Consider the following 21,924-nt stretch of genomic DNA (forward strand, 5'->3'; position numbering starts at 1 on the left):
CACAAGACAAGGCACTACAGATCCATTTTCTCAGAAATACTAATAAATAAATACCCACACTCAGGGGCTTGCATTGTTGGAAAACGCTTTTTTATTGCTTTAGCCTTCAACCCCCAAAACCCCCCACCAAAACATTCTGTATCAAATAAAATGCATCTAAAACATTTGCTGTAACACTTCTTAAGAAAGCTGCACTCTGAGCACAATAGTGTTAGGAGGCCCTTTTAGCCACAGACCAAGACTTTCTGGCACTAGTCACATTGGCATTTTTGCATAGAAGTTAAAGAAAGTTTGGTATCAGGAGATTCAGGGGGAGGGTTCCCATGCTGACGACAGCTGGAAGGCAATTGGGTGATACCGTCAATGGTATAGGACAGTGATCCTCAGCCTGGAGCACTAGACCCACAAAACTATCAGGCTCAGCTTATGGAGAAGTTGCAGGTTTAATCAGAGCTTCTCTCACTTGCAAGAGAGAGTGAGAAACATGTACCTGCATCCAGGAGAAAGGGCATCAAATGGAAACAGGGGGTCACACTATTGTAATGGTGAGATGTCTTGACGCTGTGTGCTATAGTTTTAATAGGAGATGCCGCTGTGTTGCAATGACACATCTCAACACAAACACCATAATACGACATTAGCATGTTCCTCTGCAGTGACTTCGTGGCTCTCTGTGACTCCACTGGCTTACAAAGTGAGCATTCGCCTAGGACTATGATCTCCTGCTGGCATACAAATACCAAGGCAAAGCCAGCATCATCATTTCTGTAGCAGAGTTCTGTTGCCTTGCCTTTGCTTCTATCACACCCAGGGCCGGCGCTTCCATTTAGGCGACCTAGGCGGTAGCCTAGGGCACCAGGATTTGGGAGGGCGGCAGACTGCTCTGGTGGACCTCCCACAGGCGTGCCTGCGGAGGGCCCGCTGGTCCAGTGGCTCCAGGCAGGTCCCACAGCTCCAGGCAGGTCCACCGGAGCCGCAGGACCAGCGGACCGTCCACCGGAGCCACGGGACCGGTGAGTCGGCCCTGCGCCTAGGGTGCAAAAAAACCCTGGCGCCGCTCCTGATCACACCAATACTCCGCTAAAGATTTTAGTAGATGGGTGCTGGTGCAGTAGAGTAACAGAGGCTTGCTATACCATTGACTGACCTGATTAGCTTATGAGTCTGATTGATCTACAGCAGTTCTTAAACCATTCATATGTTGTATTCAGACTGGCTTAGCCCAGTGGTTCTCAGAATACCATGTGTGGATCTCCAGTGAAGTTTGTTCTACAGGCCCACAAGGACTGAGAAAATGTCATAGGTAAGTGGTCCATAGGACGATAAGAGCTGGAGAACCAGTGGCTTAAAGAACAAAGCAGCACTGCAGTGAGGAGGTGCCCAGCTAAAGCATAGAACATCATACTTGTTTGTTTGAAGTGTATCTTGCTTTTACGAATGAGCTAGTTCCTAGCTGGCTGAGGCCTGTAGCAGTGGATAAGATGGTTATCCCTCCTGCACGCAGACTGGTTATCAGAGATTCTATTTGATATAATAGTCCATGAATCAGGAAATTAAGTCTTGAGTAAAGTCCCTCACCCTTTGCCCCAAAGCCATTTCTTCAAGGGATGGTAACTTCAGTGATAAACATCAACAGGCAGCTTGAATTCCTTGAAAGAGTAAAAAGCAATGTCTCCATTGTCCACCAGTGCAAAGACCACTGGGACATCCTCACTCTGATAGGCAAGCTGCTTCACTGCCCGCAGGGATGGGATCTGCTCGTCAAACCTGCAAAAGGAAGAAAGCTAATCTCTCTCAAATCGTAGGAATATTTACAATGCCAGCCACCTTGGTGAGTGTTGCCTATCAGAGACACTCACAGAGTAGCGAAAAAACACTCCAACGCTCGGAAAAGGGCTTCCCTCATATTTAATATGAACATAAGAACAGCCATACTGGGTCAGATCAATGGTTCATCTAGCCCAGAATCCTGTTTTCAAACAGTGGCAGTGCCAGATGCTTCAGCGGGAGTGAACAGAACAGGGCAATTTATCAAGTGATCCATCCCTTGTTGTCGTTCCAGCTACTGATAGTCAGAAATTTAGTGAAACACGTAACGTGGGGTTACATCCATGACCATCTTGGCTAACAGCCATTAATGGACCTATCCTCCATGAACTTATTTAATTCCTTTTTGAACCCAGTTATCCTTTGGCCATCCCTTGGCACCGAGTTCCACAGGCTGACTGTGCGTTACCTGAAGAAGTACTTATATTGTTTTAAAACTGCTGCCTATTAATTTCATTGCATGACCCCTAGTTCTTGTTACGTGAAGGGGAAATAACACTTCCGTATTCACTTTCTCCATACCATTCATGATTTTATAGACCTCCATCATATCCCTCCTCCTCCTCCCCCTCTCCCTTAGTTGTCTCTTTTCTAACCTGGACAGTCCCAGATTTTCTACTCTCTCCTCAGATGGAAGTTGTTCCATACGCCTAATCATTTTTGTTACCCTTCTCTGTACTTTTTCCCCCTTCTAATATATCTTTTTGGAGATGGAATGACTAGAACTGCACGGAGTATTCAAGATGTGGGCATACAATGGATTTATATTATGGCATTATGATATTTTCTGTCTTATCTATCCCTTTCCTAATGGTTCTTAACATTCTGTTACCTTTTTTGACTGCTGCTGCACACTGAGCAGATGTTTTCAGAAAACAATTCATGATGACTCTACGATCTTTTTCTTTAGCAGCAACAGCTATTCTAGACTCCACCACTTTGTATGTATAGTTGGGATTATGTTTGGCAATGTGGAATACTCTGCGTTTATCAATATTGAATTATCTGCCATTTTGTTGTCCGGTCAACCTTTACAATCTTGAATAATGTATCATCTGCAAACCTTGCCACCTCAGTTTACCTCTTTTTCCAGATCATTTATGACTGTGTTGAACAGCGCCTTGGGGACCCTGCTATTTACCTCTCTCCACTGTGAAAAACTAATAATTTATTCCTACTAGGGCTGTCAATTAATCACAATTAACTCACGCAATTAACTCAAAAAAATTAATTGTGATTATTCAGAGTTTTAATTGCACTGTTAAACAATAGAATTCCAATTGAAATTAAATATTTTTGATATTTTTCATATATATTGTATTCTGTGTTGTAATTTAAATAAAATTGTATATTTTTTATTACAAATATTTGCACTGTAAAAATGATAAACAAAAGAAATAGTATTTTTCAATTCACCTCATACAGGTACTAGTGCAATCTCTTTGTCATGAAAAAGTGCAATTTACAAATGTATACTTTTTTTGTTACGCAACTGCACTCAAAAACAAAACAATATAAAAACTTCAGAGCCTACAAGTCCACTCAGTCTTACTTCTTGTTCAGTCAATCACTAAGATGAACAAGTTTGTTTACATTTACAGGAGATAATGTTGCCCTCTTCTTATTTACAATGTCACCAGAAAGTGAGAACAGGCATTTGCATGGCACTTTTGTAGCCAGCATTGTAAGGTATTTACATGGCAGATATACTAAACATTCGTATGTCCCTTCACGCTTTGGCCACCATTCCAGAGGACATGCTTCCATCCTGATGACGCTCATTAAAAAAATAGTGCATTAATTAAATTTGTGACTGAACTCCTTGAGGAGAACCGTATGTCTCCTGCTCTGTGTTTTACCCACATTCTGCCATATATTTCATGTTATAGCTGTTTCGGATGATGACTCAGCACATGTTGTTCATTTTAAGAACACTTTCACTGTAAATTTCACAAAACGCAAAGAAGGTACTCATGTGAGATTTCTAAAGATAGCTACAGCACTTGACCCAAGGTTTAAGAATCTGAAGTGCCTCCCAAAATCTGAAAGGGACAAGGTGTGGTGCATGCTTTCAGAAGTCTTAATAGAGCAACACTCCAATGCAGAAACTACAGAACCCGAACCACCAAAAAAGAAAATCAACCTTGTGCTGGTGGCATCTGACTCAGATAATGAAAATGAACATGCGTCGGTTCACACTGCTTTGGATTTTATCGAGTAGAACCCGTCATCAGCATGGACACATATCCCCTGGAATGGTGGTTGAAGCATGAAGGGACATATGAATCTTCACTGCATCTGGCACACAAATATTTTGCGATTCCGGCTACAACAGTGCCATGAGAACACCTGTTCTCATTGTCAGGTGAACTGTAAACAAGAACAAGGCAGTATTATCTCCTGCAAATGTAAACAAACTTGTTTATCTGAGCGATTGGCTTAACAAGAAGTAGGACTGAGTCAACTTGCAGGCTCTAAAAGTTTACATTGTTTTATTTTTGAATGCAGTGGTTTGTTTGTTTCTTTTTTAAACATAATTCTACTTTTGTAAGTTCAACTTTCATGATAAAGAGATTGTACTTGTATTAGGTGAATTGAAAAATACTATTTCTGTTGTTTTTTTACAGTGCAAATACTTGTAACCAAAAATAAATATAAAATGAGCACTGTATACTGTGTATTCTGTGTTGCAATTGAAATCAGTATATTTGAAAATGTAGAAAACATCCAAAAATATTTAAATAAAATGGTATGCGATTAATCACACAATTAATTTTTTTAATCGCTTGACAGCCCTAATTCCTACCCTTTGATTCCTCTCTTTTAACCACTTGCTGATGCATGACAGGACCTTCCCTCCTATCCTAGAACTGCCTACTTTGCTTAAGAGCCTTTGGTGAGGGATCTTGTCAAAGGCTTTCGGAAAGCCAAGTACATTATACCCACTGGATCATCCTTGCCCACATTTGTTGACCCCTTCAAAGAATACAACACAGGGGAGACATGATTTCCCTTTACAAAAGCCATGTTAACTCTTCTCCAACATGCCGAGTTCATCTATGTGTCTAATAATTCTGTTCTTTTTTACAGTTTCAACCAATCTGCATGGTACTGATCCTGCAATAAGTTTTAGGCAGGTGCAGCCCTATACCCATATGGAGCCCTTGGAGATTTGCACAGGCTGAGGGATCTGCTGCACAGGGCTCACTACAGGACCAGAGCTAAAGGGTTAATATTCTGGTCCTTCTGTCTAGCTGTTACTTGCTTTGGGAAGGCAGTTACCAACAGCCTCTGTGAACCAGGACATGGTACCTCAGTTAAATAGTAAATAGTTATTTCTTGTTTCTACTTAAATAGTGAGCTCTTTGGGGCACAGACTGTCTCTTTGTTCTATGTTTGTAAAGTGTCTGGCACGATGAGGTCTTGGGCCATGTCCAGGACTCTTAAGTGCTGTCGTAATAAAAATACTAAATAATAATACCAGCACCATTTAGCTGCAATATGATGACAACCCAAAGTAGGGTCCAGGTCTGAGGCTGGAGTGGAGGGTGACCAGGCAACAGATTCCGACAAGGTGGGGGAGAAAATAGTGGGAAAACCTTGGCAGGGCCATTTTTAATGATGACTGCCTGATAATCCAGCAAATACACAAGATCCTGCAGTCAGTAACTTTGCACGAGGGTTTAACTTTCCATAGCAGCAATACAGGGCACTTCAAATAATTGCACACACAAGCACTCATTAATAACAGCCAGGGTACATGGCCAGTACCTCCGCACACACATCCTGGCATAAGGCTTTCCAGGGTTGTTCTTCTTGAAGTTGGCAACTGCATCTGCTTGATACACACTGAAGTCTATCTTCATGCCCTCCATATCCTCCTGCAGCCTGTAGGATGAGATACACATGCATGCTTGGAATGACACATCACAGGACTCTTGACACCTCCAAGGCTGCAGATGCATCAGAGCAAGGAGCAAGACAAAGTCTTTAAGTTGGCCTACCTAAAACCCTAGGTCCTTTGCCTCCCAGGAACCATTTAGAATCTTCCTTCTTAGGCAAGACAGCCAGTCCAGGAATTATATTGGAAGGGTCTGATCCAAAATCCATTTAAGTTAATATAGAGAGACTCCCACTGATGTCAGTGGGATTTGGATAAGGCCCTAAATGCTTCATCCTGAAAGATGATGAGCCCCCTTGGGATCAAGTTCCCACTACAGAGCAACTCCTTAAGCAACTAGCATGGTTTTCATGTGAAGTGGAGAACCACACACAGCTTCCCGATGCAAGGCCTGTGCTCTAATGGGCCAGCTCCAGCACCCACACCTTGCATGCTACTCTCTCTCTGTGCCCCATGGTACAGGCACCACAAGCAGAGATGCACAGTCCAATAGATCTAAATACAAAGCAGGCTGCTTGGACACCCATCTGCATCATAGCACTAGTGCAAACTACTAGTGTGCAATGTTTGTGTACCACAGACCTGTGCAAAACCATCACACAACTCATCCCAGATAGGAGCAGAGCCAGAAGGTGGGGGATTAGATTTTAAAATCTCATTCAACTCCAGAACCTGCAGCTGGGATGGAAGAGCATCCCAGGGCCAATACACACATTGATGGAGCACTGGAAGCCTATGAAATGAGTAGGCCTCAATGCAGAGAGGGAATGTAAGGGATGAAAGGTTCACTGCAGTATGATGGACTTTGCCCATGCAGTCTAATGAGAGCTTATACACCAGTGCTGTAATCAGCCTAGAGCATAACTGATTTGCTGCTGGACTCCACTGCAGCTCCTGCATGGTGACAGGGCATTGCATGTACATGTCAGCCCCTCAGCAAGGATGTACCCAACCCATGGGAGGAGCACTGGGAAGTACCATTTGCTCCCATGCGCCAGGTACATTAGGCATTTCTAAAGCCATTGTGGAGAACACATCGCATGAGGAAGGACAATGTTTTGTTGAGTTAGACCCATCTTCCCTAGAATCTACTGGCTCAATACTAACCGGGAGGCTCCATCCAGGATGTGGGAAGGCTGCAGCACACTGATCTGCTGGAGGACAGCAGCTGGTGGAAGAAAGAACAGGAAAGGTTCAGACTCTTTAGTTCAGTCTGTGAGGTCTTCCCTACACTCACGCACAGCCCAGGTTAGACTTGGATTGCTTCTGCACCTCCCTTCTGAGCCGCCCTCCTTCGACAAGGCAGCCATATCACCCTCCCCTCCTCTTGCTACTTCAATGATTTTTACTTCCCCTGTCTCCTTTCCTTAACTTGCCTGGGCAAATACACAGCCTAAGTGCCAGCAGGGACTGCCCTGCTCCCCCCTAATTCCAGAAGAAAAACAGCCTAATGGGTCATAGAAGGAGAGATGGAAAGTGCCGTCTAGTCTCTCCCCTGGCCAGTGCAGGGCCATTCCATACTCTGCTCGCCCAGGCCGATGCCATGAGGCTTTCCTCTGCTTCCCACAGGTAACTCTTCCCTCTTACAGTTAGGATGTTTGTTCTGATATTCAGCCTACATTTCCCTTCCTTCTGTTCCCTCCAGTTGCTCCCAGGTGGTCCATGGTGAGCAATCCCTCCCCTAGCATACTCGCATGACACCCCTATGTGGGTCACCGATTGGCGAAGATGTGTTAAGTTCTTTTCTTCCAGGTCAGATACCTGCTGAGGCCACTTGATACGGCTTCACCAGTGGGGTGACAGGCTGGTCCCACAGGTGCGAAGGCCGCCTCCCTGCCCTCCGCTGGCTCCTCTGCTTCAGAAGCTCCTTGTATTCCTGCCAGTTGGAGCAGCGCCTCACCTCCCTGTCTGCATTGACACTGCTCTTGTATCTGCTCTCCCTCTCTCGCTGCTCCCGCTCCTTCCGTGACAACTTCTCACGCTTCTGGTTGACCAGCTTGCGCCAGCGGGTGGCATCGGCCTCCCGCCCAGCTACGTTCTCCGGGAGCAGTCTCTCGTCAGGCTGTGGCAGGAAGGTGTGTGGGCAGTCAGAAGCCATGTTGGGGAAGGCGATTCTGGTAAAGTCCCAGCGGGGCAGGTGGGTGCCACTGCAGCTGTCCCCAGCAGCCTTCCCATAGTCTCCAGCCTGAGACTGTGGGAAACTGGGGGGCTTGCCGAGTTGTACTGCATCAGTGGAAACTTGGGCTGACTCCCCCTCTCCACTGGCAGGATCTGATTCTTTTGACTTCTCTGACAAACAGCTCCCCTCAGACGCTGGGTGACTGGGACCACCACAGCTGTCACTGGCCTTTTCTGGGGTCCCTTCACTTTCTGGAGGATTCCCAGATGCCTTCGCTTTCTTGCCTTGTAACCTTAAAACAGAAAAAGGGGCTAAATTTAGAATTTTGCTCCCACAAAGTCCTTTCAGCAAATTTTGCCCCCCTCCATGGATAACAAAAATAGTGTGGTTCCTGAGCATGAAAAGGGGAGAAGGCTAGGAGACTGGGAGCCCAGGAAGAGGCCTGCACATGCTGATTAACAAGCTCTTCCTTAGAACTAGGGTCTTTTTACTTGCATGAAGTATTTTGCAGCATTTTGGTGATTCTCAGAGTGATGGATGGATAGTGCTGGCTAAAGACAAACACAGAAGCAGAAAATGCAATGCATGTGTCCCCTACAGCTCTGTAAACGCACCACAGTCCTGACCTAGGGCACCCCCTGCTATTCCCAGCTTGGTTCCTCCCCACACAGTTCTGTCCATGCCCTCAAGCCTGTCCGGCAGCCCCCACCTCTGCTATTCCAGCCCTGAGCAAATGTACCAATGGAACGGAGTGGGTTTAAAACACATATAAAATTCTCCAGTTACTAGGCTGAAACTGTTGCACAAGATTTAATCCCAGGTCTCTAGACTTGAAAGGCTAGTTCGTAAGTCCACAGTTTTACCTCTAATGGCTTTCTGAAATTGCATCATAACCCCTACTGCACTGTGTTTGAACGATACTTCCTACTTCCGCACCAGGAGTGACCTGGACTGATTATTCTGCCCTTCCCTGTTTCTAAGTCTGTGGTGCCACCTACTGCTAATTGTGTTAATAAATAATAATGTATTATTATTTGCATTACGGTAGCAGCTCCAGGCTGCCATCATGGACACCCTTGTTCTAGGCGCTGCACAAACACAGAACAAAACAACTGGTCCCTGCCCTAAAGAGCTTAACCATAGCAGAATTAACACTAGAAGGCGTCTGTTCTTCAGTGGCTGCTGATCAGGGCTTTTTCGGAGCTCCTTTAATGGTGCCTTATTTCTTTAGATGTGAAAAGGGAGAGAGGAGTTTCCTGCAATTTGCTTCTAATATAGAGACCTCTCTCTTTCCATTCAAGGATCTCACAAACCGACCACCATCAGCAGATAGGACTAACCCAACAATCTTCCCCCTAGCTCAGTTCAGCCCTTGTGAAGAGTGGATGTGATAAGGGGGATGCATTGCAAAGGGTCACTACGACCTCTGCAGTATTTGGGTGGAAGTGAAACAGCTGCTTTCAGGCAATTTAGCTGGGAGAAGAGGGATAGGAGATGTTGTAGTGACATAGGTTATGTACGAGCTGGGGCTCGAAGACAACACTGGAGGAAAAGAGGGCATGAGGAGGGGAAGAAAAGCCATGAATGCATCCATTGTAAAAGATGTGTTGTGAATTGATCGGAATCTGATCACTTGAATGCTGTTTCCAATGACATTCGGTCAGATTACTAAACTCAGCACCAGCACCTTAGACCGCTTGCAGGGACCAACAGGATGAGGCTGGTGGGGATCTGTTTGTTTCTTGCCCTAAGATGGAATGGGCAGCGAGCAACATTTTTAGCTGTGGCCCAGAACATGGGGAATGAGTTAGTCCATGAAGGGCTTTCCACAATATGTCCGTTTTCCTTTACCAGGGGCTGGAGCTTCTCTTCCTTTTGTGATGGCGTTTTCCAGAGCTCTTGCAATAACTGTCCAGGTTCAGCTGCCTCTCGTATTGAGATGGGACAGCACTGTAATGAGGTAGAAAGACAATGGGATTGAGGGAGAGAGACAGATTGGCAGTGTTAGAAAAACTCTTCCAATTAAAGCCTAGGAAAATGTAATAGCAAAAGCTTCTCATTGGGTATGGAAACTGCTGCAAGAACTAGGCCAGCAGAAAGAATCTTCCCCACCCCGGAGTCCAGTCCCTTCACTCACATCCACTCACTTCCCAGCTGAACAATAAGAAAAGTGTGTATTGTTTCTGGTGCATAACCCCTGAAGTGCCGGAATGCAAGGCACACTCAGAGGCTGCTCCACTTCATCTGAGCCAATGGGCTGGGGGGATGCATGTCTCAAGGCTCAAATGTGGGATGCTTACATGGAATTAGAGCATCCAAGAGGTAAAAAAGAAAAAACCTTATAGGGTCCTGAGGGCTGGAGAGCCTCAATTCAGGCAGTTGATTTCTCTCTATAAGGAGAAGAAGTGGGGAGCCACCTGCAGGTCTCAGTGACTATTATTTATTATACGTACAGCAGGAACAGTTAGGGGCACTAGTAGTTATGGATGAGGGCCCCACAGTGCTAGACACTGTACAAAGAGCAAACAAAAAGAACCCCCAGAGAGCTTACAGTGTAAGTGCTGCAGATCACAGTAATGCTACCTCATAATAGACTTACTATTATTATTTGTATTACGGTAGTGTCTACAGGTCCCAAACAAGATCAGGGCCCTATCATGCCAGGTGATGTACAAAGACAAATTAAGAGAAAACTCCTGCTCCCAAGAGCTTTTAGTCTAACTAGACCAGACTAATGTAGAGAGGGACAGGAAGGTGAAGTGACTTGTCTAAGATCACAGCAGGCCAGCGGAATGGAATCCAGGTCTCCTGACTCCCTGTCCATTGGACCAAGCCAATGATAATATATTCCTTGGGGCTGAGGAGCCGTTGAATGTTTAAAGCCAAGGAACAGACAGTTTGAGGGGAGGAGGAAGAATGATCATGGCTTCCACCACACAGGTGAATTACTGGCTCAGTTCAGGCTTCATCTGCCAACTAAGAATCACATCTAGAGATTCCCAGACCCCTACAAAGATTTCTAAGCTTCATGGGCTGGAGCAGAGGATCTGAAGAAGCAAGCCCATTATGGCAGAGGGGAGCCTAGTAGAGAAGAGCACCTCCTCCTTGCCCTACATCTAGGGCATTCCAGCATGGCTTCTGAAAGACAGCAACGGGGAGGGTTGAGGAAAGGAAAAGTCAGATACCTGGGGCAGAATCTCAGCACAATGTAACCCAGTCTCTTCAAGTGGCTGAACACCTTAAAAGAGCAAAGAAAACCAAGAATGTTAAATGATCACCTTAAAAAAAAAAATCTCTTTTTGTTTCATATGGCAAGCTGATTGAGATACTATCTGAATGGCTGATTCAGACCAAAGACAGCTAATCACACAGTGTGCCTACTCTCCAGCATTCTCCTCCACAAAATATACAAGAGAGATCATATGGGTAAAAATTCATTAGACGCCAAAGCACCACAACTCTGGTTGGGACTCTGCATGGCTTAAGCCAGCATAGCTGTGGGAGTGATCATTCACATGGAGAATCTGACTAGTATAAATGCCCAGCTTGCTACAGCACCCAAAAAGTGCCAAATGCCTCCTTGGCCTCCAGCGATACAGTGGTGGAATGTTCACTATCCATGAGACTGAAGGAAAGAGAAGGGACTTCGTATGGTTTGTACCTAGTGCAAACTTGAGTGATCAGGAGGAGTATTGGGATCACAGAGATCCTATGTTTGCCTCCAGCATTTCAGAAATCTGAAGATCTCTGTGCTGCTGCCATAGCTAGCGTTTTCCTAGCAATGGACAAGAGCCAGCAGCAGAGGCAAAACAGGCATAATCCTTGCCAATTTCACTCTGCTATTCTTTCTGGGCATAGAGGGAACTGGGCTTCTGCGGAAGGACTCAATCTTTGCCTTTGCTGCTGCTGCAGAATAAGAGATTGCTTTGCCTTGCCCTGTCCTCTGCACCCCTAGCAGATCACACCTCTTGGTTCCACAGCAGGAGCAGCACAGTGAACAAATGGCTATGATCAGGTTAATTTAGTTCTGATGCTGCTTCTGTGTATGCCACTGGGTAAAGCTCTGTGCAATCCTAGAATAGGAGAGATCCTAGGGGCAAGGAGAGAACAGAACCAGAGGATAACAAAGGAGACAACTGCTTAGCTGAAATAGGAAGACCAGTGGATGAAAGAGGTGTGAAATAAATTCGACCTCCTCCCTAAATTGTAGACTCCCACCACATTTTCAATGGGTGGGTTGTACCTACCCCTTACCCACCGTAATAATCACCACTGGTGTCAAATCCTTTGTGCACACCTGATACTGCGGCAGGCTCACCGTCCCTTGGGACAGCAGGGTCTCATAGGCTTCTTGTATGGACAAAGGCAGGTCCCTGTAAAAGAGCTGAACAGAGCCCTAAAAAACAGAAGCTTGGGTTTAGGAACCACAGGTTGCAGGAAACCAGTACTGCAGGATCCATGTCCATTCCTTCCTTGTGGTCTCAATAGCTGGTCTCAGCATCCAGCTGCTTTTGACTCAAACTCCAGCTTGGTGCTTCAAGTATCAAATTATTTTCATGCAACTTCTCGCCTACAAATCTGTGATGCCGACTCATTCTCAAGTGCACAGTGGCATGCTCCCTCTATATTGGGTCTACTGGGGTGGAGTTAGCATTGGTCAGCACTGCAGCAAAACTTACTAAGCTGGGCCTTCCCATGCAAGCACACACATAGATGTAACAACGAGGAGTCCTTATGGCACCTTAGAGACTAAAACATTTATTTGAGCATAAGCTGTGTATTCATTGCTATGTAATCAAAAAATAACTAGCAATATCCTAGGCTAGCTCTTGAGATATGCTGAGCACCCACAATCCCCAATGACCTCAGAGACGGCTATGGGCATTTAGATTCTCTCAGCCTTGGTCCTTCTAATGTTGGAGCCTGCTCATTAGCTAATTTTAAGCTAAACCTCTCCCGCCTTGATTTGTTTGCCCACAAAATACCAAGTTACCAAGCACTAGGAAATATGCCTCCCCCATGAAATGGGGTAGATGCATCTTGCAGGTCTTTTCTGTCTCTAAAACCTACTTGATTCTGTGTCCAGCGGCCCAACTGCACAATTTCATTTTCAAATCAGGCCACTTATGATCTCTAGCCCTTGGCAAATCACAACTCCAAAGGAAAAAAGCCCTTGAAATCAGAGTTTGAGTGAGACCATTTGCTGTCCTGAATTCAACAGTTTATCAGAACAAAGCAAGCACGTCTTTAGACTTGAATAGATGCCATTGAGAAATCCTATCAGCTCAAGACCAAGACATAAGCCCCTCAAGATCAGAGAATGCCAACCCAGCCTTAACTGGGAGCATCAGGGCTGAGAATTCTCCAGGCAAAGAAAAAGAAACTGGTCTCTTTGCTCTCAGCCCTCTCTGACTTTCTGTTTGGCAACGTATGCCAGGCATTTAACCACAGAGCAAGTACAGCTCTGGAAACACATGTACATGCAACTCACACACCAAAACCTCAGCTGCGTCACCTAGAAGGGGCTGATTTGGTGCCTAATATCCCACATCATCTACAGAGTTAATAAAGGACATATTTTGTTCCAAAACCACATCAAGGATTATGCACCAGGATATAAATATATGATTTTGTGCCACTAATAAAGCACTGGGCAGTGCTGGCCCCTAAGAAAGACATGTCCTGTGCATTTCACACAGTTATTTATTTCCTTGTACTGCAGGCAGTAACCTTAATAATGAAAGACTTGTTGCACCAGAGCATGAAAGGGATGGCAGCTACTTTAGGGCATAGGCGCCCTGGCTCTTCTTTGAACCAGTGGCCTAGAGTTGAAAGGTTTTGTGTCTTATCCCCTACAGCCAGTCCCTCAGGAATTGGGCCTTTTGAAGACAACTGTTTATTCAGATTGTAGTAGAGACCAATATGTGCCATGTGGTTTCAGACTGTGTCCTGAAGAGCATACACAAGTGAAGGATCTTGAATTACTGAGAAGGATGAAAGATCTATTGCAGGTTCCCTAATGCTCTCTCTGCCTTCCCAGCTACTATTGCCCCTGCAATGGTGTTATTCAAAAAGAATCCACTGCCCTCAAGCCTGGGCATCCTACTCACGCATTCCAGTAGATAGAGGGCTTCCTCTGGCAGCAGACACTGTTTGCCATGCTCTGTGAACCCCATAGTGTGCCAGAACTTCCCCTGGGAACAAAAGGATAAATCTGTGATGTGTTGGGGCCATCCCCTGCCCAGAGCCAGGCTCTCTCCCACACTGGGACACAAATTAAAAATCAGACAGACAATCTGCATTTGCCAGCAGGAGGCAACAATGTCAAACTCTTAGGCCACGTCTACACTACAGCATAAAATCGAAATTATTAAAACCGGTTTTATAAAATCGATTTTACGCGTCCACACTAGGGCACATTAATTCGGTGGTGTGCGTCCATGGTCCTAGACTACCATCGATTTCCGGAGCAGTGCACTCTGGGTAGCTCAGTAAAAGAATGAGACCAATAACTTCGATTTCTGTCCACACTAACCCTAAATCGATATAGTAATATCGATTTTAGGGTTACTCCTCTCGTTGGGGAGGGGTACAGAAATCGATTTTAAGAGCCCTTAAAATCGATTTAAAGTGCCTAGTAGTGTGGACGGGTACAGTGTTAAATCGATTTAACGCTGTTTAAATCGATTTAACGCTGTAGTGTGGACCAGGCCATAGAGCATCACGCTTACCGCAGGGGATTTCAGCTCCACGATGCCCTCTAGTGGCTTCCATTCAGCTGTCACCAAACTTCCCCTGAGAAGTTAAAAAAAACAAACACACATATCAGTAGACATCAGCCCCCCTTCATTTTTTCCCCCTCAATGTAATGATTTAACAAATCTTTCTCTCCATCAGCCTGTGAGAAGGCAGAAGGGTAGGAAGTTGCAAACTTCCAGAGGGAGTTCTTTGAGACTAAAAGTGTTCCTGCCAGAAACACTGCCCATCTGAGCCCACAGTATAATGTACAGTAACATTCTGCAGCTCCTGAAATCGCTCTACACTGTGGTACCTAACACACAGAGCAAAGCACATGCTCTTGTAGGGGGTGTTTTATAACTGCAGAGAGGGAGCAAAAAGCTACTTGGCAGGAGGAGTGTGGCTCTAAAAGGAAGTGCATTTTAGTGACTTGGAGATAGGAGTCTTGGGTTCTGTCATGGGCTTGCTGTGTGTGCAGAGATAAGTCATGTCACCTCTCTGCCTCAACTACCCCATCTGTAAAATGGAAAGATGTTGATAACTCAGAGGGATGCTATAAGGCTTTAATATATTCCTGCAAGAGCCTTGAATGAACAGTGCTATAGAAACCCACTGTACTATCAGCATAAATAGATCATTAGCATCCAGGGCATGACTTCTCCCTGACGAACTCTGTCACTCTGATCGTTCTGAGAGTCAGCAAGAGCCCCAAGGGCAGTGCTGCCTCAGAGGAACAGGATCTCAGCCCAGATGAAGGAACTTACAGCCTTTCCACGCGCTCCTCTGCCAGGAGCTGCCAGTGCTCCTCCCGACACCGGTGCAGCCTCTCTGCCTGTTCTTCCGAGCTATCGGGGATGAAGTCCTTCTGTCCGTGTGAGTGCTGAGGAACCTTGCGGTCACGCGTCCGAGCTGCCCGCAGCTCAGCAGGGCTGGGGGAAATTAAATGTGAGGAGAATATTTGGACTGCAGTTCCTTTCCAACAAAGCTCCTGCTGCTTGATGCTGCAGGCCCAAAAGGGGGGCAGGGGAATGCTGGGCACTGTCCACCTACATAAGAACATAAGAATGGCCGTACCGAGTCAGACCAAAGGTCCATCTAGCCTAGTATCTGTCTACCGACAGTGGCCAATGCCAGGTGCCCCAGAGGGAGTGAAGCTAACAGGCAATGATCAAGTGATCTCTCTCCTGCCACCCACCTCCATCCTCTGATGAACAGAAGCTAGGGACACCACTCTTTACCCTTCCTGGCTAATAGCCATTTATGGACTTAGTCACCATGAATTTATCCAGTTCCCTTTTAAACACTGTTATAGTTCCAGTCTTCACAACCTCCTCAAGCAAGGAGTTCCACAAGTTGACTATGCGCTGTGTGAAGAACTTCCTTTTATTTGTTTTAAACCTGCTACCTATTAATTTCATTTGGTGACCCCTAGTTCTTGTATTATGGGAATAACTAAATAACTTTTCCTTATCCACTTTCTCCACATCACTCATGATTTTATATACCTCTATCATATCCCCCCTTAGTCTCCTCTTTTCCAAGCTGAAGAAGCCTAGCCTCTTTAATATTTCCTCGAATGGGACCCTCTCCAAACCCCTAATCATTTTAGTTGCCCTTTTCTGAACCTTTTCTAGTGCTAGAATATCTTTTTTGAGGTGAGGAGACCACATCTGTACAAAGTATTCGAGATGTGGGCGTACCATGGATTTATATAAGGGCAATAATATATTCTCAGGCTTATTCTCTATACCCTTTTTAATGATTCCTAACATCCTGCTTGCTTTTTTGACCACCTCTGCACACTGCATGGACATCTTCAGAGAACTATCCACGATGACGCCAAGATCTTTTTCCTGACTCGTTGTAGCTAAATTAGCCCCCATCATTTGTATATATAGTTGGGGTTATTTTTTCCAAAGTGCATTACTTTACATTTATCCACATTAAATTTCATTTGCCATTTTGTTGCCCAATCACTTAGTTTTGTCAGATCTTTTTGAAGTTCTTCACAATCTGCTTTGGTCTTAATTATCTTGAGTAGTTTAGTATCATCTGCAAACTTTGCCACCTCACTGTTTATCCCTTTCTCCAGATCATTTATGAAATTGAATAGGATTGGTCCTAGGACTGACCCTTGGGGAACACCACTAGTTACCCCTCTCTATTCTGAGAATTTACCATTAATTCCTACCCTTTGTTCCCTGTCTTTTAACCAGTTCTCAGTCCATGAAAGGACCTTCCCTTTTATCCCATGACAGCTTAATTTATGTAAGAGCCTTTGGTGAGGGACCTTGTCAAAGGTTTTCTGGAAATCTAAATACACTATGTCCATTGGATCCCCCTTGTCCACATGTTTGTTGACCCCTTCAAAGAACTCTAATAGATTAGTAAGACACGATTTCCCTTTACAGAAACCATGTTGACTATTGCTCAACAGTTTATGTTTTTCTATGTGTCTGACAATTTTATTCTTAACTATTGTTTCGACTAATTTGCCCAGTACTGACGTTAGACTTACCGGTCTGTAATTGCCGGGATCACCTCTAGAGGCCTTTTTAAATATTGGCGTTACATTAACTTCCTTCCAGTCATTGGGTACCAAAGCCGATTTAAAGGACAGGTTACAAACCTTAGTTAATAGTTCTACAACTTCACATTTGAGTTCTTTCAGAACTCTTGGGTGAATGCCATCTGGTGCCGGTGACTTGTTAATGCTGAGTTTATCAATTAATTCCAAAACCTCCTCTAGTGACACTTCAATCTGTGACAGTTCCTCAGATTTGTCACCTACAAAAGCCGGCTCAGGTTTGGGAATCTCCCTAACATCCTCAGCAGTGAAGACTGAAGCACAGAATCCATTTAGTTTCTCCGCAATGACTTTATCATCTTTAAGCGCTCCTTTTGTCTTTCGATTGTTAAGGGGCCCCACTGGTTGTTTAGCAGGCTTCCTGCTTCTGATGTACTTAAAAACATTTTGTTATTACTTTTGGAGGTTTTGGCTAGCCGTTCTTCAAACTCCTCTTTGGCTTTTCTTATTAGTCTCTTGCACTTAAGCTGGCAGTGTTTGTGCTCCTTTCTATTTGCCTCACTAGGATTTGACTTCTGCTTTTTAAAGGAAGTCTTTTTATCTTTCACTGACTGCTTCTTTTACTTGATTGTTAAGCCACGGTGGCTCTTTTTTAGTTCTTTTACTGTGTTTCTTAATTTGGGGTATACATTGAAGTTGGGTCTCTATTATGGTGTCTTTAAAATGGGCCCATGCAACTTGCAGGGATTTCACTTTAGTCACTGTATCTTTTAACTTTTGTTTAACTAACCCCCTCATTTTTGTATAGTTCCCCCTTTTGAAATTAAATGCCACAGTGTTGGGCTGTTGAGGTGTTCTTCCCCCCACAGGGATGTTGAATGCTATTGTATTATGGTCACTATTTCCAAGCAGTCCTGCTATAGTTACCTCTTGGACCAGCTCCTGTGCTCCACTCAGGATTAAATCTAGAGTTACCTCTCCCCTTCTGGGTTCCCGTACCAGCTGCTCCATGAAGCAGTCATTTAAAGTATCGAGAAATTTTATCTCTGCATTTTGTCCTGAAGTAAAATGTTCCCAGTCAATATGGGGATAGTTGAAATCCCCCACTATTATTGGGTTCTTAATTTTGATAGCCTCTCTAATTTCTCTTAGCATTTCATCATCACTATTACTGTCCTGGTGAGGTGGTTGATAATAGATCCCTAATGTTATATTTTTATTAGAGCATGAAATTTCTATCCATAGCAATTCTATGGAACATGTGGATTCGCTTAAGATTTTTACTTCATTTGAATCTACATTTTCTTTCACATATAGTGCCACTCCTCCCCCTGCACGACCTGTTCTGTCCTTTCGATATATTTTGTACCCCGGAATGATTGTGTCCCATTGATTGCTCTCAGTCCACCAGGTTTCTGTGATGCCTATTATACCAATATCCTCCTTTATCACAAGGCACTCTAGTTCACCCATCTTATTATTTAGACTTCTAGCATTTGTGTACAAGCACTTTAAAAACTTGTCCCTGTTTATTTGTCTGCCCTTTTCTGATGTGCCAGATTCTTTTTTATGTGACTGTTTATCATCTGATCCAGCTCTTACATTATCCTCTTCTGTCCTCTGTTCCTGACTATAACCTGGAGATTCCCTATCAAAAGACTCTCCCCTAAGAGAAGTCTGTGTCCGATCCACATGATCCTCTGCAGCAGACGGCTTTCCCCCATCTCCTAGTTTAAAAACTGCTCTACAACCTTTTTAATGTTTAGTGCCAGCAGTCTGGTTCCACTTTGGTTTAGGTGGAGCCCATCTCTCCTGTATAGGCTCCCCCATCGCAAAAGTTTCCCCAGTTCCTAATGAATGTAACCCCCTCCTCTCTACACCACCATCTCAGCCACGCATTGAGACTCTGAAGCTCTGCCTGCCTACCTGGCCCTGCGTATGGAACGGGGAGCATTTCTGAGGGCTTGTCTACATCACAAAGTTGCAGCGCTGGTGAGGGGGTTACAGCGCTGCAACTTAGGAGGTGTACACATCTGCAGGGCATCACCAGCGCTGCAACTCCCTGTTTGCAGCGCTGGCCGTACTCCCGTTTTGTCTCGGGTGTAGAGGATCCAGCGCTGGTGATCCAGCGCTGGTAATCAAGTGTAGACACTTACCAGCGCTTTTCTTGACCTCCGTGGAATAAGCAGGTATCCCAGCATAACTGAGGAAGCCTCTGGTAATCAAGCTGGTCTCCTTCCCCGGTTTGCTCTCGCGTTCCCCGAACCCCGAGCAAGCAGGTCTCCTTCCCTGCGGTTTGCAGGGTGGTTCCGGGAACGCGATAGCAAACCGCGGCGAAGCTGGTCTCCTTCCCCGGTTTGCTCTCGCGTTCCCCGAACCCCCGAGCAAGCAGGTCTCCTTCCCTGCGGTTTGCAGGGTGGTTCGGGGAACGCGAGAGCAAACCGCGGCGAAGCTGGTCTCCTTCCCCGGTTTGCTCTCGCGTTCCCCGAACCCCCGAGCAAGCAGGTCTCCTTCCCTGCGGTTTGCAGGGGGGTTCGGGGAACGCGAGAGCAAACTGCGGCGAAGCTGGTCTCCTTCCCCAGTTTGCTCTCGCGTTCCTCGAACCCCCCTTGAAGCCGCCCAACAGCGCTGCAGTGTGGCCACATCTAACACCACTTGCAGCGCTGGTTGCTGTAAGTGTGGCCACTCTGCAGCGCTGGCCCTATACAGCTGTACTAATACAGCTGTAACAACCAGCGCTGCAAAATTGTAGATGTAGACATACCCTTAGAATGCCACCATAGAGGTCCTGGATTTCAGTCTCTTCCCTAGCAGCCTAAATTTGGCTTCCACGACATCTCTCCTACCCTTCCCTATGTCACTGGTACCTACATGTACCACGACCACCGGCTCCTTCCCAGCACTACACATAAGTCGGTCTAGATGCCTTGAGAGATCCGCAACCTTCGCACCAGGCAGGCAAGTCACCACACGGTTCTCCTGGTCATCACAAACCCAGCTATCTATGTTTCTAATGATCGAATCTCCCATTACTAACACCTGCCTTTTCCTAGCAACTGGAGTTCCCTCCCCCGGAGAGGTAACCTCAGTGCGAGAGGCAACCTCAGCACCATTTGGAAGGAGGCTCCCAACTACGGGAAGGTTTCCCTCTGCTCCCATTGACTGCTCTGCTTCCCTGGGCCTTTCTTCCTCCTCAACAGCACCTCTCTCTGGCTGGCTCAGGGGGCTGATAACAAGCTTGCCTTCCTCGTCCAAGCAGCAGGAACCAGACACTCTTTGCGAAGGGCTTTTGTGCACTAAGCGGGTGCTGCAGCTGAGTGCCCAGCACGCAGGTGTCTGTGTCACCACATTCACACCTGGCACCCGGCCCCTTGGCTGGCACTGGGAGCCTGGAGGCCAAGACCCAGAGCTTAGCCTATAGCCCCAGAGATGGGGCTCCGCAGGTCGGGGCTGAAGCGCGCTGGCAGGGGGAGCTGCCCACGCCGGGCACCTGCTCTGGGGCCGCGGTCTGCAGGGCTGCCCAGGTCCCTGCGCCAGGCCCACTGCCAAGGGGCAGGAGATTTCAGCCAAGGTCCAGACACAACAGCATGTCACGAGGCAGGAGACTCCCTGCTGGCAGCGCCACCGCAAGGAGTCTCTGGGGGACCCCCACAAGGGCCCCACCCTGCGGGGACAAAGCGGCGCCGGCCCTTTATCAGTCCCCTCCTCCACACACGTGTTGGGGGGGGCACACTGGCCCTTTAACCCCCCGCCTCCCCGCAATGCCGGGGCGGGGGCTGAGGTGTTGCCCCTTTAAGGGCCCCTAGAGCCCGACTGCCCAGCGCAGGCCGCCCCCCAGCTGCCTGTACCTGAAGAGGCGGCGGCCCGCGCGGGGCTCCATCCGGCCACTCTGCCCGGCCATGCTGTGTCTTCCCCTGCCTGCCGGCAGAGCTCCGCGGGGTCCTAGTGCGGCACGGGTACCGGGCGAGGAGGCGCTTCCTCTGGGTCCTAGCGCGGCCCAAGTAGCTGAGCTCTCCCAAGAGCCAGGCCGGGCCGGCCTTGGTAGGCGCGGTGGCCAGGCTGCCGGCCTTAGAGCGCCCCTGAGTGGGGCAAGCCAGCTCACGGTGCTCCCTGCGAGAGCCACCACAGCCTAACACCATCCTCCAGGGAGCCAAGACAATCAGCTGCAGATGGGGACCCCCTGCCCCTCCCCATCCCCTGCACTGAGCCCACATCCCAGGGAGCACTGGGGGTGGAGGGTTAGAGGCGAGCATGCCAGTATCTTTGGCCCCGCTTGAGGCACACTCTCACATGTGGGCTTATACCCGTCTATGCACATTCATGCACAGCACACAGAGTCCTGCACAAAGGTATCTCAGGCTCCAAGTCTGTCATGCACACTCACATAAGATGATTTGCACAACTACATTTTGCATGCATGCTCACAGATGGATATATTCATCCCTTCACACTCCTGAAAAATGACATGACTCATTACATGTTCACCACTAGAAGGATCTGTGAGGTCAGACTCATTGTAGTGAGACCCCACAGGCCCCCTCTTGAAAATACATGACCATCGATATCCCCACCGTATAGAGCGGGGAACAGCTAAAGATCTGGGGGTTGATATGTCATGGCCTCATGTTTGTTGCAGTCACTGATGCCCCTGCAGAGTGAGTGCAAAATACTACCACACCAGCATTGTCCCCTCACATCAATGGTCATGTTTTATGCCCAGGTCACTCAGGAATAAACAACTCCACAACATGCAAGGTAGTGGAGCATCAGATCCTGAGTGAGCAAAGCTTGTAAAATTAACACCCCTCTTGC

The 21,924-nt window shown here is 46.6% G+C and overlaps 1 protein-coding gene across 3 annotated transcripts; it reads right to left on the minus strand.

Moving 5' to 3' along the window:
• Positions 1-75: 75 nt before the first annotated feature.
• Positions 76-21,019, minus strand: TSEN54 (tRNA splicing endonuclease subunit 54). 3 transcript variants are annotated; one of them, XR_007768973.1, is made up of 12 exons: positions 20,961-21,019; positions 15,350-15,514; positions 14,579-14,642; positions 13,958-14,041; positions 12,145-12,243; positions 11,033-11,085; positions 9,699-9,797; positions 7,490-8,139; positions 6,836-6,896; positions 5,599-5,715; positions 1,012-1,767; positions 76-892 (listed from the first exon to the last, which is right to left on the minus strand). XR_007768973.1 is itself a non-coding variant. In XM_050920610.1 (11 exons), the coding sequence occupies exons 1-11, from the start codon at positions 21,011-21,013 to the stop codon at positions 1,617-1,619; spliced, it is 1,596 nt and encodes a 531-aa protein (XP_050776567.1). In that variant the 5' UTR covers positions 21,014-21,019; the 3' UTR covers positions 998-1,616. The 3 variants fall into 3 exon arrangements, 2 of the variants coding, with proteins under 2 accessions (XP_050776567.1, XP_050776568.1); XM_050920610.1 differs by lacking the exon at positions 76-892 and having other exon boundaries at positions 998-1,767; XM_050920611.1 differs by lacking the exons at positions 76-892; positions 12,145-12,243 and having other exon boundaries at positions 998-1,767.
• Positions 21,020-21,924: the final 905 nt, after the last annotated feature.

The sequence above is a fragment of the Gopherus flavomarginatus genome, chromosome 12 (genome assembly GCF_025201925.1).
Source record: "Gopherus flavomarginatus isolate rGopFla2 chromosome 12, rGopFla2.mat.asm, whole genome shotgun sequence".
Taxonomy (NCBI): domain Eukaryota; kingdom Metazoa; phylum Chordata; order Testudines; family Testudinidae; genus Gopherus; species Gopherus flavomarginatus.